This window comes from Taeniopygia guttata, chromosome W (genome assembly GCF_048771995.1).
Source record: "Taeniopygia guttata chromosome W, bTaeGut7.mat, whole genome shotgun sequence".
NCBI lineage: Eukaryota > Metazoa > Chordata > Aves > Passeriformes > Estrildidae > Taeniopygia > Taeniopygia guttata.
Window position 1 is genome coordinate 31,256,692 of NC_133064.1, and position 16,824 is coordinate 31,273,515.

Sequence of the window (16,824 nt, forward strand, 5' to 3'; positions counted from 1 at the left end):
AGCCACCATGGGTTTAGGAAATGTAGGTCCTGCATAACCTGCCTGATCTACTTTTATGACAAGGCAAGCTGCCTAGTGGATAAGGAAAAGGCTGTGGATGTGTCTGCTTGGACTTAGCAAAGTCTTTGATACTGTCTTCCACAGCATTCTCCTGGAAAAGCTGTCAACCCATAGCTTGGATAGGTGCAGTCCTTGATGGGTTAAGAACTGGCTGGATGGCCGTGCCCAAGGATCAGTATTGGGCCCAGTCCTGTTTAATATCTTTATGGATGATCTGGATGAGGGGATTGAGGGCACCCTCAGTAAGTTTACAGATGACACTAAGTAGGGTGGAAGTGTTAATCTGCTGGAGGGTAGGAAGGCTCTGCAGAGGGATTTGAACAGTCTGGATCAATGCCCCAAGACCAATGGTATTCAGTTCAACAAGGCCAAGTGCTGGGTCCTGCACTTTGATCACAACAACCCCCTGCAGTGCTACAGGCTTGGGGAAGAGTGGCTGGAAAGCTGCCCAGCAGAAAAGGTCCTGGGGCTGTTGGTTGACAGCTGGCTGAATGTCAGCTAGTGTGTGCCCAAGTGGCCAAGAAGGCCAATGACATCCTGGCTTGTGTCAGAAATAGTGTGGGAAGTAGAACCAGGGCAGTAATTGTCCCCCTGTACTTGACACTGCTTGACACTGGTGAGGCCATACCTCAAATCCTGTGTTCAGTTTTGGGCCACTCACTTCAAGACAGACATTGAAGTGCTGGAGCGAGTCCAGAGAAGGAAGGGCAATGGAGCTGCTGAAGGGTCTAAACAGTAAGTCGTATGAGGAGCGGCTGAGGGAACTGGGGTTGTTTAACCTGGAGAAAAAGAGGCTCAGGGCAGATGTTATCACTCTCTACAACTACCTGAAAGGAGGTTGTAACGTGGTGAGGGTCAACCTCTTTTCCCAGGCAACTTGTGACAGGACAAGAGGATGTGGCCTCAAGCTGTGCCAGGGGAGATTATAGTTGGACATCAGGAGAAATTTCTTCATGGAAAGGGTTGTTAAACATTTGAATGGACTTCCCAGGAAGGTGTTGGAGTCACCATCCCCAGATGTGTTCAAGAAACAACTGGATGTAGCACTTATTGCCATGGTCTAGTTGACAAGGTGATGATTGGTCAAAGGTTAGACTTCATGAGCTCAGTCAGAGGTCTTTTCCAACCTAAATAATTCTATGAATTCTGTAATTTTATTATTGATCTTTTGGAGGGAAGTTGGTTTGGGGATTTTGGTTTGGTTTCCCTATCACTGTTTTCTTTGCTTGAAAGTGACTTTCATTTGCAACATGAGAATTACTGTATTTGTCAGATTAGTAGTGTAATGGCTGCTTAGAAGTAGTGAGAAACACTTAGGGAAATACTGGAGTGAAGCAAACACAATGGTACTGCCAACCTGTAGCTCTGGGATTTCAGGAGCCAGGGTTGGATATAAATCTGTTTAATGTGTTTAATGATATCCTGCCCCTGCCTTCCATTAATTGCTTGTTTTATGAAACCACTGTTTCTTTTTTTTTTTTTTTCCTTGAGTTGACTGTAAATTTTGTGAGAATATTTTCAAGACTACATTAGTTGTGTGTTTGAGGAACAATAAAATGTTTAAGTTGTTCATTCCTTGAGCCTTGAGGCTGCCTGCATATTGGTCAGGTATACTTGGAGTGGATTGGTTTTTTACTTATTTTTTTTATTCAGCTTTTTCTGTTCCCAGTGCTCCACACTAGCAGCTTCCTAATCTGATAATGTGTACTTGTAGTTGATGCTACCATTGCTCTCCTCAGATTTTACCTGATGACCCAGATAAGAAACCACAGGCAAAGCAGTTGCAGACCCGTGCAGATTACCTCATTAAATTACTGAATAAAGACCTTGCAAGAAAAGAAGTGCAAAGACTTACTGGTGCAGTAAGTTAAGCTTAATATTCAGTAGCGAGATAACATAGTATATCTATGGGAATGTCAGCAGATACTTGTTTTATTCTTAGTTCCACTCTTCTTTGTGTCATTTTTATCTGTATTGGTAATTGTATTATATGAGACTAACTCAAGGAATGTATTGCAAGTTTAATATTGTTTTTTTCTCCCTTATTTGTAAATATTCTTTACTGTTGCATTAGGCTTGGTCTTCAATCCTGAGAAAAGTGGTGGTCATTCGTGGCAATAAATAAATTGAATGCTTTATTTAACATAAAACCCAAAATCTTTTTCTGCAACTGTGATGCAGACACTTGTCAGTTGACATAATAAAGGTGCTAATTTACATTCAGGGCAATTCAAAGAGGAAGAAAGCAAGAAGTAAGAAGAATAGAGCAACAAAGGCTGCAAAAATTAAAGAAGAAATAAAAAGTGATTCATCACCACCCTCAGAAAAATCTGATGATGATGGGTATAATGAGGTAAACATCATTCATATAAAGACTTGAGCATTTTATCTTCTTGAAATGCAATTTTATTTAAAAATCTAAATATAAAATTAATGTTTCCGACTAATCCATTTTTACTACTGATTATGATTCTTCAGGTAGCAACTTTTGTTCAAGCTCAGGAAAAAAAACCAAGATTGTCTAGAAAGTACAGCATAAATAAACAGTGTTTTGAGACATGCAAGTGAATGCTTCTGTGTATGTCAGGGCTTTCATTATCACAGAATGGGTCAGGTTGGAAGGGAACACTGGAGGTCATCTAGTCCAACCTCCCTGTTCAAGCCAGGTCCCCTAGAGTATGTTACTTGGGATTGTGTCCAGATAGTTCTTGAATATCTCCGGAGAAAGAGACTCCACACCCTCTCTGGATAATCTGTTCCAGTGCTCAGTCACCTGTACAGTAAAGTTCTTCCTCATGTTCAGGTGGAACTTCCTGTGTTCCAGTTTCTGCTCATTGCCTCTTGTCCTATTGCTTGGCACTACCGAGAAGAGCCTGACTCCATCCTCTGACACCCTCTGTTCAGATAAGGGGATACTGATATGGTCTCCTCTCAGATCTCTCCCCTCCAGGCTGAAGAGGTCCAGCTCCCTCAGTTTTTTTTCCTAAGTGCGATGCTCCAGTCCCCTAATAATCTTTGTAGCCTTCTGCTGGATTCCCTTCAGGAGTTCCATGTTTCTCTCATACTGAGGAGTCCAGAACTGGACACAGCACTTTAGATGCACCTCACTAGGGCTGAATAGAGGGGCAAGATCACCTCCCTTGACCTGCTGGCAATGCTCTTCCTAATGCACCCCAGGATACCATTTGCCTTGGCCACAAGGGCACTGCTGGCTCATGGACAGCTTGTTGTCCACCATGTCCCCCAGGTCCTTCTCTGCAGAGCTGCTTTCCAGCAGGTCACCCCCAGCCTGTACCAGTACCTGAGGTTATTCTTACCCAGATGCAGGACCCTGCATTTGCCCTTGTTGAATTTCAGAAGATTCCTCCCTGCCCATCTCTCCAACCTGTTGAGGTCTTTCTGAAGGGCTGCACAGCCCTCTGAGGTATCAGCCACTCCTCCGAGCTTTGTATCATCAGTGAACTTGCTAAGGAGGCATCTACCCCTTCATCTAAGTCATTGATGAACAAGTTAATACTGAGCCCAGCATTGAATCTTAGGGGACACCACTAGTGGCAGGCTTCCAACTAGACTGCAACTGACCACAACACTCTGAGACCTGCCTTTCAGCCATGTTCTCAATCTGCCTCACTATCCACTATGATAGAGGATGTCACAGGAAGACTGTTGAAAGCCTTTCTGAAGTCCAGGTGGGCAATATCCCCTCCTCTCATCTATCCAGCCATTTATCCTATTGTAGAAGGCGATCAGGTTGGGCAAACATGATTTCCCTTTGGTGAATCCATGCTGACTGCTCTTGATCACCTTCTTGTCATCCATGGGGATAGACATGGCCTCCAGTATGAGGTGCTCCATCACTTTTCCAGGGATTGAGGTGAAGCTGAGTGGCCTGTAGTTCCCTGGGTCCTCTTTCAAAGATGATTGCGAGTGATCTAGCAGTGATGTCTGCCAATTCCTTTAGCTCATGTGGATGCATCCCATCAGGGCCCATGGACTTGTTGATGTTAAGTTTGACTATTATTCAATAGGTATTGTTCTAATAGGCTACTCAACTTTCTTATGTTTTTATTATTTCTGATGTGTTTCTTTAGGACTCTGTTTTTGTTAGCTCATTTATTTATCACACAGCAGAAACCACTAGAGAGAAGAAGAAAAAAAAATCCAACAGATTAGGTTTAAGAGCCACATTGCACCTAATTTTGTGACTTTGAAGGTAGCTTAAAAAACACTAGAGTCTTCAAAACATCTCTGAAAAATCAAAAGTTGGAACTCTGTTCCCTTCTCCTGTGACTGTGACTGTTTAATTCAGGGTCACACAAAAGTTACTGGAACAAAATTACCAGAACAGAAGTCTTTTATCATCACCATACCCTGAAAAATCAGCTCAGTCTTGTGAGGCCTACTTCCTTATTGCTTTTAGCTTTCATCATAACTACTTTTTACAGGAGCAGATTTCTTTGGTAATACAAAAGTTAAATGGATTTAGTCTCTCACACATGGCCATTACCCCTGCCCAATCAATACTTGTTTTGTGTCACTTTAAGGAAATGAGTGAGTAATCCTCATCTTGTTTTGAAACTGCATCCAGCTCCATTTGATAAAAGTTAAACCTAAGTCTAAAGAAATCACACACAGGAAAAAAGTACATTTTAATCTGATGGTTGCAAAACTTGTATAGTTAGAAACTCCATTTGATGTGATATATATGCTTGTGTATTTCAGGATGAGATTGTTTCAGTGAAATGTCCACATAAAAAAATAAAAGCAGAAGAAAATGAAGAAAAGCCTGAGCCAAATACCGGTATAAAGATGGAAGCTGTGGAAAAAAGAGAGACAAGAGAAAAAGAAAATAAGAGGCATTTAAAAAGAGAGAAAAAAGAAAAAGAGGATAAGAAAGAGTTTAAAAATATTAAAGAAAAGAGAGAAAGCAAACTAAAAGAATCCACACAGAAAGAAAAAGAAGTAAAGGAAGAAAAGGTAACTAGGTTTATTTTTTCTTATATAGCACTAGAAAAGGCCACCAGGTTTTTGTGAATGATTTTGAGTTGAAAAGATATTTTGGATCAGTAATTTCATTGAAATCTTTTGCAGTGATTACCTAATTACAGTATAATTTCAGCCCAAAAATAAGGTTTGCTTATCAGATAAATTTTCATGTTTTGTTCTTAGGCAAATGAACTCAAATCTGAAAATAAAGAAAAAAATAAAAAAGTTTCATTGTTGGATATTCCAGTTCATATTACTGCAACTAGTGAAACACTTCCAATATCAGAAGAATCTGAAGAACTGGATCAGAGGACATTCAGTGTGGTAAGTCCCTTGTTGATAACTTAGTGTTTACACTTGATATACTAAATGAGCACAATTTCTGATGTTTTTGGTTCTGCTATTAGGTGTTATAATACAGATATCTATTGCCAGTAAAATCTTAGATCAGTGAAGGCTTATCGACACTATACTAAATTCAGTTTTGTTTTCAGGTTAACAGTTTTATTTTATTGCATTTATGCAGTATAGTGAAGAGTATTTGTCTAGTTGTGTGTGCTGTATAGTTTTAAAATACAGACTGTGAAGATACATCCTCAAGAATAATTCATGGATACTGCTTCTTAAAGAACAGAAATTAATGAATTTTAATGCAGCTGCTGTAGTCTCTGACTTGATCTTATCAAATACCCCTTTGTTCTTTGTAAGCTAACAAGAGAAAGTTGCTCTTGAAGTATTACAGACTTCCTGCATTAGACAGAGGAAGGAACAAATCCTAAAGTCCTTAGAAATATCTTGCTGGAGTAATATCTCTGATACCAAAAGAATTTCAGTTATATCACTACTTTTGTCCACAACAGAAACAATATTGGAAGAACAAAAGGGAGGTATGTAAAAAACATTTTATAGGTTGATTGGGGACTTTGGAAGGATGCTAAGAATTTACTTCTAGCAGCTACTTTTCTGCTGTAAAAGTTCTATCATTCTGCTTTCAACAGTTGTCTGTTACTGCTAGACAGGTTTACTGGGTCTACTGTAGTGCTGGCTGTAAGAAGCAAATGATCTTGTTTTCTCATCACTATGGTACTGACTAGTTTACCTATGTGGGGGTTGTTGTTTTGCTTTTTTTTTAATCTAAATGATGTTATAAGTGATTCATCTATAATTTCCAGGATATCTTGTGAGTGGCTAGGTGACTGAAAATCACACAATTCTCATGTACAATTGCACTTCTCTGTTCACATCTACACTTAAGCAGTGTACTTTGTAAATTGTCTTTTTAAAAGTTGCTTAAGCTGTGGTTAGTGCAATAGGTAATGTAGCTGCTTAATTACTTAATGGCATGATCTGGTAATGAAACAGCTTCACTGATTTTTGAGTTGTCCCCAGATGTTGACACAGTGATTGTGATGTTCTCCAAAATCCCTCATATTTTTGATTCTGGATATATAGGCTTGTCTTCCTTCCTTAGTGGGAGTAATTATAGATTGGTTTTGCATATAGAACATTGTTTTGTCCAGGCCCTCTGTTCTGGAAGGTATATTTATCATTATGCCATGATCAGGTACAGTCTAATTAGCATGTTTATCTTTTCAAATGGAAATTACTGCTGTGGGTTGTTGAGTCTTACTCATTTGACTTCTTGTCTATCTTGTGGCAGGTAAAAATATGCATTTCATCTACCTTGCCATTGTGATTGAATGGTATTTCCAAGCAAAGGTCTATAATTTAAAACATACTAACTGGTTTATCTGTATTTACTATTAACATGTTTAAATTAGTGTGAAAATTCAAGCATATACATATGAAATATATCTATGAGTACGTGTTGTCATCACTGTTACTAATTTAGGCACACCTAAATTAGCTTTATCCTAGTATCTGCATAGAACTCAGGCTTAAAAGCTTTGCAGAGAAGGAATGCTGATCCTCTGGTGAATGCCAAGTTTAATTGTTGCAGAAAGTATCTACTTAAAATATATTAAACATTTTCATACCTAATCTTGGCACTGAGTTTGTATAGCTTTCAAGGCTCTAAAAAGTAAAGTAACTCTTGTCCTACATACTTGTGCTGAAAGTTAAACCCATGATTGTAAAACTTAATAATTCCTTTCCCTCAGAAAATGTTTTATATTAACTTAGTGCTTTCTTAAATCTTTAATATGTGTTACGTACAATTTAATAATTTCATATAGGAGTATATTTTCAACTGGATTTAAAAAGCTACTTTGCAAATGAAATCTTATAGTAAAACTAAGAGCTGCGAGCAAAGACTTGATTTTCATTTGGCATACAACAGTACTGTCTTTGCCTGTGTAAGGGTGAGTCATGTTTTATTATTTTATTATTTTTTTTTTAATTAATGTATTCCTTTTTTTTTAATTTTACAGTGCAAAGAAAGAATGAGGCCTGTTAAAGCAGCATTGAAACAATTGGATAGACCAGAGAAAGGCCTTTCTGAAAGGGAACAGCTGGAGCATACTAGACAGTGCCTAATCAAAATTGGGGACCACATTACTGAATGTCTAAAGGACTACACAAATCCTGAACAAATTAAACAGTGGAGAAAGTAAGTTATTCTGCATGATTTTTCTTGAAAAAGGGAAATTCATAATAGTTTATATTAAGTAGAATAATTTTTAATTATTTCTCATTTATTATTCTCCATTTATTTTATTTTTCTGCTGTATTAAATAAGGACTTATGAAAAGATTATAAGTGGTTACAGCTTTTATTGGTTTCACTTTTTTATACTTGCATAGCAATGCATTTTGTCCAGTAGGTGGAGTCCTCTTACTTTTTAAAACCAAATGCAAAGAGAAAATAACTGTGTTTAGAGTATATTTCATGTTTAGTGGAAAAGAGTTCTTATCATTAAAGAATCTGCCTTTTTCAACATTGACGTTTGGTTTTGGCTTTTATTCATGCTAAAAATAGGCCATTATAAATGTGTATGTTGAACTTTGAATGATTTTGAGTTGCAGAATCCTTTATTCTTTTTAAAAATATACTCTAAACTTAAATCATATTAACTGACTTGATAAAAAACATTTATCATAACATACTCAGAAATGTATTTCAAAATGAAATAAGAGTTTTAAGTGTTCTTATGCATCTGTGAGGTGATAACTTTGGAAAAATTGAGAAAAATGTTGGTTTATAAACTTGCTATATTTTGTTAAGTTATTAATGCAGTTAGATTTAGTTTTATCATAATGTGCACTTTAATCCCTTATGATTGCAAATATGGTTGCACTTCCATATAAGAAACTCAGTCAAGTGTTTCATTTTCTTGCAGACTGTTAACAGAATATTTCTGCTGTTTGTACTTGCTTTATTTTAAAATATTGGGGTGGACTGAAATACAAAACCAATATCCATGTCTTAAAGACACTTTGGTAAATGTTATGTTTCTATAACTGGAAATTCATAGTAGGATCATAGACTCATAGAATTATTAAGGTTGGAAAAGATCTCTAAGATCCTTGAGTCCAACTGTTAACACAGCACTATCACTGTGTTCACCACTAAACCATGTCTCCAAGTGACGCATCCATACATTTTTTGAACAGTTCCAGGGATGGTGATTCCACCACTTTCCTGAGCAGCCTGTTTCAATGCTTGACTACCCGTTCAGTGAAGAATGAGTATAGTAGAGCTACTATAATATTAATTCATAGTAATGCTACAGTACCATGCATAGATTATTAAAATATGTGTTTTATCTATCTTTAATAAGACATAGAATTTAGTAAAGGTATTCATTCTATATTTCTTATACAGATGTCACTGGGCACACCATTTGCAGGTTTTGTCTAGTTTTGCAAACCTCTAGGCCAAAACTATAGTATTTAAATCATCACAGTAAAAGAGCAGATAGATGCTTCTTGAGCCTACACACTTGAGATGTTTCTGAACTAAAAACTAATTAGAACAGTACTATTCTGTAGTCTTTTAAGCATTCCACCTGTAAACTTTGCTAAAAGAATTCTAGACTTTAGATCTGGTGTCTGCAATCATAGAAGCAAATCTTGTCTTTACGATTTTGGCTTCTTGACATGACACCAAAAGTGTTGTTTTGTTTTGCTTTCTTCTTTCATAGCATAGATTAGGATCAAAGATTTTGGCATGCTGCTTTCATTCCCTTTCAGATTTCTCATTTGGTTTCAAAAGCTTTGACCAGGCTTTGGAATTTCATGGGAAAATCCCATCCCTGATATCTGTAGGAAATTGGGCATGTACGTCAAATTTCTTATACTGCAAGAGATTTAAAGTTCAGAAGAATCTTTACTGAGTAGTAAATACTCCAGTTTTCTGCCATATTTCAAATAATCTTTCAGAAGAATTGCACTAGATTGAAAACTACATTTTTGTGTAATTGCCAAATCATTCTATTAACAAAACTGCCATTCATACTATTTTTCATGCAGTTTGCATTTTTCAGTCATTGTGATAAATATTACAAAATGGCAAATTATTAAAGTAATTAATTTCTGAAAAGTTTGAAATACAGCTAAGTAATGTTTGCTGTGCAGCTAGACAATATTCTGTGTAACAGACTTTATAGTTAATTCAGTTTACTGAAGTACTGTTGAAATAATTTAATTTAAGTCCATGTTGTTGTATGACACAATAAAAACTAATACATGGAAGAATTATAACCTCTCTTTCTTTTTCCTCAGAAACTTGTGGATTTTTGTCTCTAAGTTTACAGAATTTGATGCCAGAAAGCTGCACAAGCTGTATAAACATGCAATCAAAAAACGCCAAGAATCTCAGGTAATACTTTCAGACTCTCTAAATATACAAAAATATATTCTAAGTTTTATAATTGTTATAATAAAGTATCAATTGTTTTCACTCAATACACTTTAAATGTATTTTACTGTTCATAGTAAACTAGTTTGTTTTCTTAGAATATTTTCTGAAGAATTCAGATGCAACTTTGGGATTTATTAATGACAATTTTTGTACTTGTCTCTTTTAGCAGCACAGCGACCAGAATATTAGCAACAACATGAATACACATGTAATTAGAAATCCAGGTAAGAAATCTGGAGCATATTATTGTGCTGGATATCTTAAATGATGGCATGTAAAATGAAATAAACTTAAAACTGTCTCCTAGAACTCCCATACTGATGGATATCATAGGGATAGGCTGACAGCATAACTTCAATAGTTTGCTGATGAAATTCAACTGAGCATGGACTGAATTTGGCACTTAGAGATTTTAGTAGCAAGTTATTTGGCCATTATCTTAAAGTAAGTAAATTCATTTTTAAAAACCCTCACTTTTTTGTATTTAGTTTTTATAAGGGAGAGAGGCCAACTCAACACTTGTAAACTTCTTGGAGGCTCTATACCTGTTTGTAGCAGTTGTAATGTCACCATATCATAATAAAGATATTCCCTGAAGTTATGGTTAGCAATCAGTTTTATGGGATGTCTTTTGCTATTGACAATAATGCCATTTTTCTATGCTCCCACAGTTGCCTTCTTGTAATACTATTTTTTATATCATGTTATATAAAACTTAGAGTATGTTATCATGGGTTTAAAATTTATATATAATAATAATAATAATAGTATGGTAATAATGGGTGTCATGGTTTGACACTGGCACAATGCCAGCGCCTCCATGAAAATGCAACATCTCAATTGAATGCTGTGAAATGCGATTGGGAACAGAGCAAAGCAGGCCTAAGCTTAATAACAAGGAAAAAAACTTTATTAAGCTACTACTACTATACTACTATAAAAGAAAGAAAGAAAAACACACACAAAATCCAAAAGGAAAACCTTTCAAAACATTCCTCCTCCCCCCACCCCAACTCCAACAAACCACAGTGAGACACATTTTGACCCTTAATCAAGTATTCACCCTTCAATATAATCAATACTAAGTCCATCAGGGGAGAGAGGAGTCTCCCTTGCACCACAGACCCCCAGGAAACACAGCTGCCACCTCTTGTGTTTCCATGTCACACATGGCACCACCCGGAGAAAATCTGCCAGTGTGACCCTCTCCTTTCCATGCACAGTGCTCTCACCACCAATGCATGGATGGACAGACTGCTCTCAGGATTTTTCCTTTCAAGGATGCTCTGCCAAGAGAGGAAAAAACAACAGTTCAGTTTTTTCATTTTTTTGGGGCCACAGTCCCCCCCATTTCTTCCACCCCTGGGGCCGAGGGTCTCAGGAACAGAGATCTTCTTCTCTTCTTCTTCTTTGAAGACAGGGGGCACCACCACAAACCTCCCCAACTTTTCTCTGTTTGCTCCACTCCTGTCTTTTCTCAGCTGCTGAAGCAGGTCTCTTGGCTCACCGGCATCCTCCTAAAATGCAGTCTCTCTTGGAGGACAAAATCAGTTCAGTCTATGGCTAACAAGAAAAAGTCCAGCCAAAAGCCACTCCATCATCTTCCCCCCAATCTTCTTTCCCTACCATCCCAGGTCCAGGCTGTCTCTCTTCCTCTCTTTCAAACCGAGGAGGAGTAAAATTTCACAAAGCTTTCATTTCTCAAGGAAGGGTTAAAAGTCCCAACTCCCTGGATGGCTCTCTGCCCGGATTTTCCGGCTCCCATGGCTGGGCACCTTGCGGCCTTGTGGCCTTCCCGCTCTTCTCCTTCCCTGCAGCGTACTGCTGACAAACTGCCGCTGTCTCTTTCTCTTGAGAGAGACAGACTCTGGGAGGGGGGGAACGCAGACATCCCAGATTTCTCCACCCTTCCACCTGTAGGGGGCCGGAGCCGGTTCAGTCCCTCCACCCTTTGGCCTACCTCAAGCTGGGCCGCATGGGTCCCCTCCCCCACCCAGCCACGGGCCAGGCAGGGGAGAGTCCTGCATTGCACCCTGACCAGAACCAAAAAGAGAGTTCTCCTGGGAATTCTGCTTTTAACCCCTCTGTGTTCTCAGAGGCGTGTCCGCTCTCAATTGGTCACCCCAAGTGTCAATATCCAAATTGACCTCTTCCTTCCAAGAAGATTCTTTTTCCTGTGTCAAACCACGACATGGGTATAATGTATTTTAGGAAAACCACTAAAAACCCTTCATTAAGAAGGTGTACCTCTAAAACTAGTGTTCTCACTAGGGCTGTCTCCTTTGGAACTTCCTACCATTCTGTTTCAAATTGCTCTGCTAAAGGCACCTGGTTTGTACTCCCTGCTCAATTAGACCACAGTGATCTTCTCCATTCAGTCTGTAAGGTTGAAAAATTTAGTTTCTCAGTCCTACATATCTATGTTTCTAGCTTTCTAGCTTGCTTGCCTTCTGTTTCCTTCTGAGGTCTCTCTCGGTTTGCTCACATTACTGCATTTATCTTTCAATAATTTTGATATTGTTTCTGTCAAACTATAATGCCACTTTCACATTGCTTTAAATCTGACAGATAGAAGTGCTGTTTGAATGGGTGAAGAAAAGAATTTTTACTGTATGTGGCTTCCTTATAACCTCTGCTTTATTAAACAGGTGTTGAAAGACTGAAGGAGAAGGCAAACCATGATGACAGTAGCAGGGACAGTTCTTCTGATAGACATTTGTCACAGTACTATGATCATCATATGGACAAGCATCAGGAAGATGCTTATAATAAAAATGACTTGAGAAAAAGGTCCCATTCAGCCTTCAGCAATGGAAAAGACCACAGAGACTGGGATCACTTTAAACAAGACAGCAGGTAAATTGTTCTGTTAAAAATTCCTTTCCTGTTTTTTCACTATGCTTGTAGTAAACACCAGTGAATCTTTTCTAAGTAATGCAAAATTGCAAAGACATTTCTCTTATGCAGTTCTGTTGAATTGACATAATTGTAGTCCTTACTATGTGTTCAGTAATAAGTAATTTTTTTTCAGATACTATAGTGATGGTAAACATAGAAAGGTGGATGACCACAGGAACAGAGATCACAGGTCAAACCTGGAAGGAAGTTTAAAAGACAGTCGACCTCATTCAAATCACCGTTCCCATTCAGACCACAGGATACATTCAGATCACCGTTCCACTTCAGAGTATATCCATCATAAATCTTCCAGAGATTATAGGTACCACTCAGACTGTCAAATAGACCACAGAGCTTCTGGTAGTGGCCCAAGGTCACCATTAGATCAGAGGTCTCCTTATGGGTCAAGATCTCCTACAGGACACAGATCTCCATTTGAACACTCATCAGATCACAAAAGTACACCTGAACATACATGGAGTAGCTGGAAAACATAACAAAGACTGCCATTTTCTGGACCATCTTTTAGCCATATACAGTAAACTAACACAGTAATTGCCTTATGTGACTTGAAAGATATGGACTGGATATTGTTAGCCACAGTATTGTTACTTCTTTCCAGGATGCAAGGTCTATTATCCCAACAATAGAAAAATATTTTTGTATTTAAAATTTCTGCTGCACTGTGCTGCAAATGTTGGTGGCAGGTGTTTTCTGGGGTTTTTTTCCCCTCTTTAAGAAATGGAAAATGTTTACTTTTACAGGGACCTCAACACTGCCCCATTCAGACTGAATCTCATAAAACTGGTTTTAGGGTGAACACAGTTTAAATTATGTTTGCAAATGACATTTTAAACACAGACCTCTGATCATGTTTCAGGAAGAGATGAGGAGGAGGGTTTTTTTTTTGTTTTCTTAGTAAAGAATTCTCAAGGACATTTGTTCACGTTTCAAAGCTATTTATTTACATTGTATACTGCAGTCACCTTGCCACTTTGCATCACAAGCTTGAATATTTAAGTTCTGTACTCATAACTGTAAAATAGCCAGGATTTCTTCTGTTTGTGGTCAGTTGTAATAATGCCTTTTTTCAAAATAAAATAAATCACTGAAAAATATTGCAAACTAATTGAGATTTTTTTTTTGCTTGTTCCTTTCCCTACTTACTCAGTCTTTCTTGTCACAGAGTCAATATGCTAACACTTTTTAATAAAAATATTTTTATGAAATTGCTGTTCAGAATGCAAAAATGGGGATGGGAACCGTTTTATTCCATTTAGTGCCCCTTTTTTATTGGATGCTTCAGATACATGTTTTGGTTTTGTTTTTCTATAAAACTGACAATATTGTGATTTGTTGTGATGAAATGGGAAATATTCAGCTAAACTGTGGTCTGAAAAGTTTTTCAGTCCATAGGTTTTAAAGAAGGCATGTTCAATATCTGAACACTTTTGAATCCAAATCAGAAAAAATTTATTGGAAATTTATAATTTTCCCTCTTGAAATGGGCAATAATGTCAAATGTGCTATGCAGCCAGTTAATATTTTGGATTTGAATGACTTTCTATTACAAGAATTATTACAATACACATTGTATATAGATAACTTCTGTTTGACAAATTAAATTTGAAATGAAATGTGAGCTTTTGTTTTCTGCTGGTGTTTTTCTACATCATACATCTTTCTCATGTAACCATAAAAATATTCAACTCTTAAGTACTAAATACACAACATAATTAGGGAAGATAAATGTCTACCCTGGCATCATGTGGTTGGCGCTAATATGTTGTTTCAATTTTTCTTCATCTTGCAATGCGCTGATGTCTTGGTTTAAGACTATTTAAGGGGTGGACATTCCAAAATGAGTTACCTCTCCTTTTAGTTTTAACCACTCCCCTTTCACCAATAAGGTGAGACAAATGCAAGAAGATATAAGTGAAAAAATGGCAGTTTACTAAAAAACAAAACAGCAGCAGGCAAAAATAACAATAATAATCACTAGATACAAAGGTACTGAATCTCATGGACTCCCCAAGAAGAAAGAAAACAAAATGGTGGAGAAACCCCTCCCCCAAGATGGTGCCCTCTGTAGACAATGTAGTGGTCTGAGAGTCAAAGGCAGAAATGGTGGACAACAACCCCCCCAACCACGTGTGAAGAGAGAGAACAAATAGAGAAAAACAGCACAGCAACTGAACCTCCAGGATAGCAAAAACTCCCTCTTCCCCCAAACAACAACTAACAGGGAACAAGGGCAAAATTTTAAAAAACCCTAGACTCCAAAAAACAGCCAAATGTCCCTCTTATCTCTCTGATGGTGGCAGCTCTGTTGACTAAAGCGGCCAAGAACTGGAGGCTGGAACTGGATTCGCAGCTGGAACTCATGGAGGGACTATGCCTTCTCAGCAAAAGCAGCAGGCAGCCAGCTAGGATGACTCAGACTCTGTATCCTGATTCAACCAGGCACTGCTGGTGGGCTGGGGCAACCATATGGAGCAGGGGCTGTTCAGTTTTTTTGGCATGGCACCATGACTGGTTGTCCTGGATGTTAGCAACAAAAAAAAGAAGAAAAAAAACAGTCCAAAGACCTGCTTCGGCTTTCCTGGCAAGAACAAAAGAGAAAGGGCAAGACAGCCTCTGCCTGAGTGTCCCTGACCTGACCTTAAAAGGACCCCAGCATCTGCCAACATCCATGGTTCTGTTTGTAGCCACTAGTTCTTGAAGAGAGAGTAACTATATTGGCATATGATATCGCACAGATAGATATGGAATACAATAACATTTTGGATTACCCAGGATGTCGGAACTCAAAATGTCCCTCAGACATTTTCAGAGGTTCCAGGCCTTGGTCAAAAGCATTTTAGACCCTGGCAAGCAGCTGAAAACAGCTGTGATCTTGAGTTTGAACCATGGAATGAATTACCAACTTTGAAGGTGGAACAAGCGGTCACAGAGAGTTAGATGGTATAGTAAAAGTAGTCACAAATTAGAGGGGAAAATTTTTTAGTATTGTACAAGGGGGTTTTAGTACCTGTACAGGGGGGTTTTACTTTGTACATGGGGGTCAGGAGTTCTAAGATGGAGGAAAGTGGGCCTGATCCTGTTCTTCCTCCTTCTTCCTTACCTCCATGTTCTTGGTGATGTTGGCATTTTTCTATTGGTTTAGGCTGGGGACACACTGTTCAATGTAGATGATAGATATTGGCACATTATTGTAAATACAGTACACGTAGTTTCTGGTATATAATGTTTGTACCATCCCACTGAGGGGCAGAGCCCCGCACGCTGCCCTGCAGGACAGACCTGCGGCAGGGCAGCAGAACATGTTAGAGATAAGCAAAAATAAACAACCTTAAAAACAGCACAGATGAATTATGGCTTCTTCTTTGGCAACGGGGCAGAAAGACAGAGACTTTCTACAATCTCGGAATCACCAATACCCACAGATTTCGACACCAGGACACTTGAGCATTTTTTTCCAATTAACCGGGGTTGCATGAAAGCATTAAAATGGAACCAAAACCTGTTCAGAGTACCTGTTTTTTATAATCTCACTATAGGCACAGCTGCTGCACATTCTAAGTTAATATCATTTAGCCAACTACATTTAAGCTAATTTAATGTAGGCGGCAACTCAGATAATGCTTCTTCATTTATTAGCTTTTTTTCCTAGGGTTCAGAGGGTTTTGAACTCTGCTTTTGAGCTTAATTACTGAAGCAGTGTTAAGCTAGTGGTGGCTAGTAAAGTTGTGCATGTGTGCTATGCATCTTCTAGTGGTGAAAATCTAGAAGTTGGTGTATCCACATCCACTGCCTAGTTCTTTCAGTTTGGGTAGTGAGCTGGAATCTTGGATCCACTCTAACACATCAATAGAACAGTCCCACTAAGTTTACTTCACTCTCAGTGTAGCTAGACAGAACATAGTTGGTATCTTTGGTTAGAATCTTTGCTAATTAGGATATTTAGGTTGTGTTAAGTTTGATTATGTTATAGCCATTTAAGACTTAACTGAATGCAGAGGGGAATGAAGTTTGATGGCAGAGGTGTTCTCCATGGCT

At 38.2% G+C, this 16,824-nt stretch overlaps 1 protein-coding gene across 3 annotated transcripts in view; it reads left to right on the plus strand.

Annotated features, from left to right (window-relative positions):
• The window catches only part of CHD1W (chromo-helicase DNA-binding protein), a 106,733-nt gene extending 92,327 nt beyond the window's left edge, over window positions 1–14,406 (plus strand). The window contains exons 29-37 of one of the 3 annotated variants that reach the window (XM_072922951.1): window positions 1,800–1,922; window positions 2,285–2,413; window positions 4,783–5,037; window positions 5,230–5,370; window positions 7,437–7,615; window positions 9,729–9,825; window positions 10,037–10,091; window positions 12,516–12,723; window positions 12,899–13,412. In XM_072922951.1, coding sequence (XP_072779052.1) covers window positions 1,800–1,922; window positions 2,285–2,413; window positions 4,783–5,037; window positions 5,230–5,370; window positions 7,437–7,615; window positions 9,729–9,825; window positions 10,037–10,091; window positions 12,516–12,723; window positions 12,899–13,262 — 1,551 coding nt within the window. In that variant the 3' untranslated portion in view covers window positions 13,263–13,412. 3 annotated transcript variants of the gene reach the window in all.
• The last annotated feature ends 2,418 nt before the right edge of the window (window positions 14,407–16,824 follow it).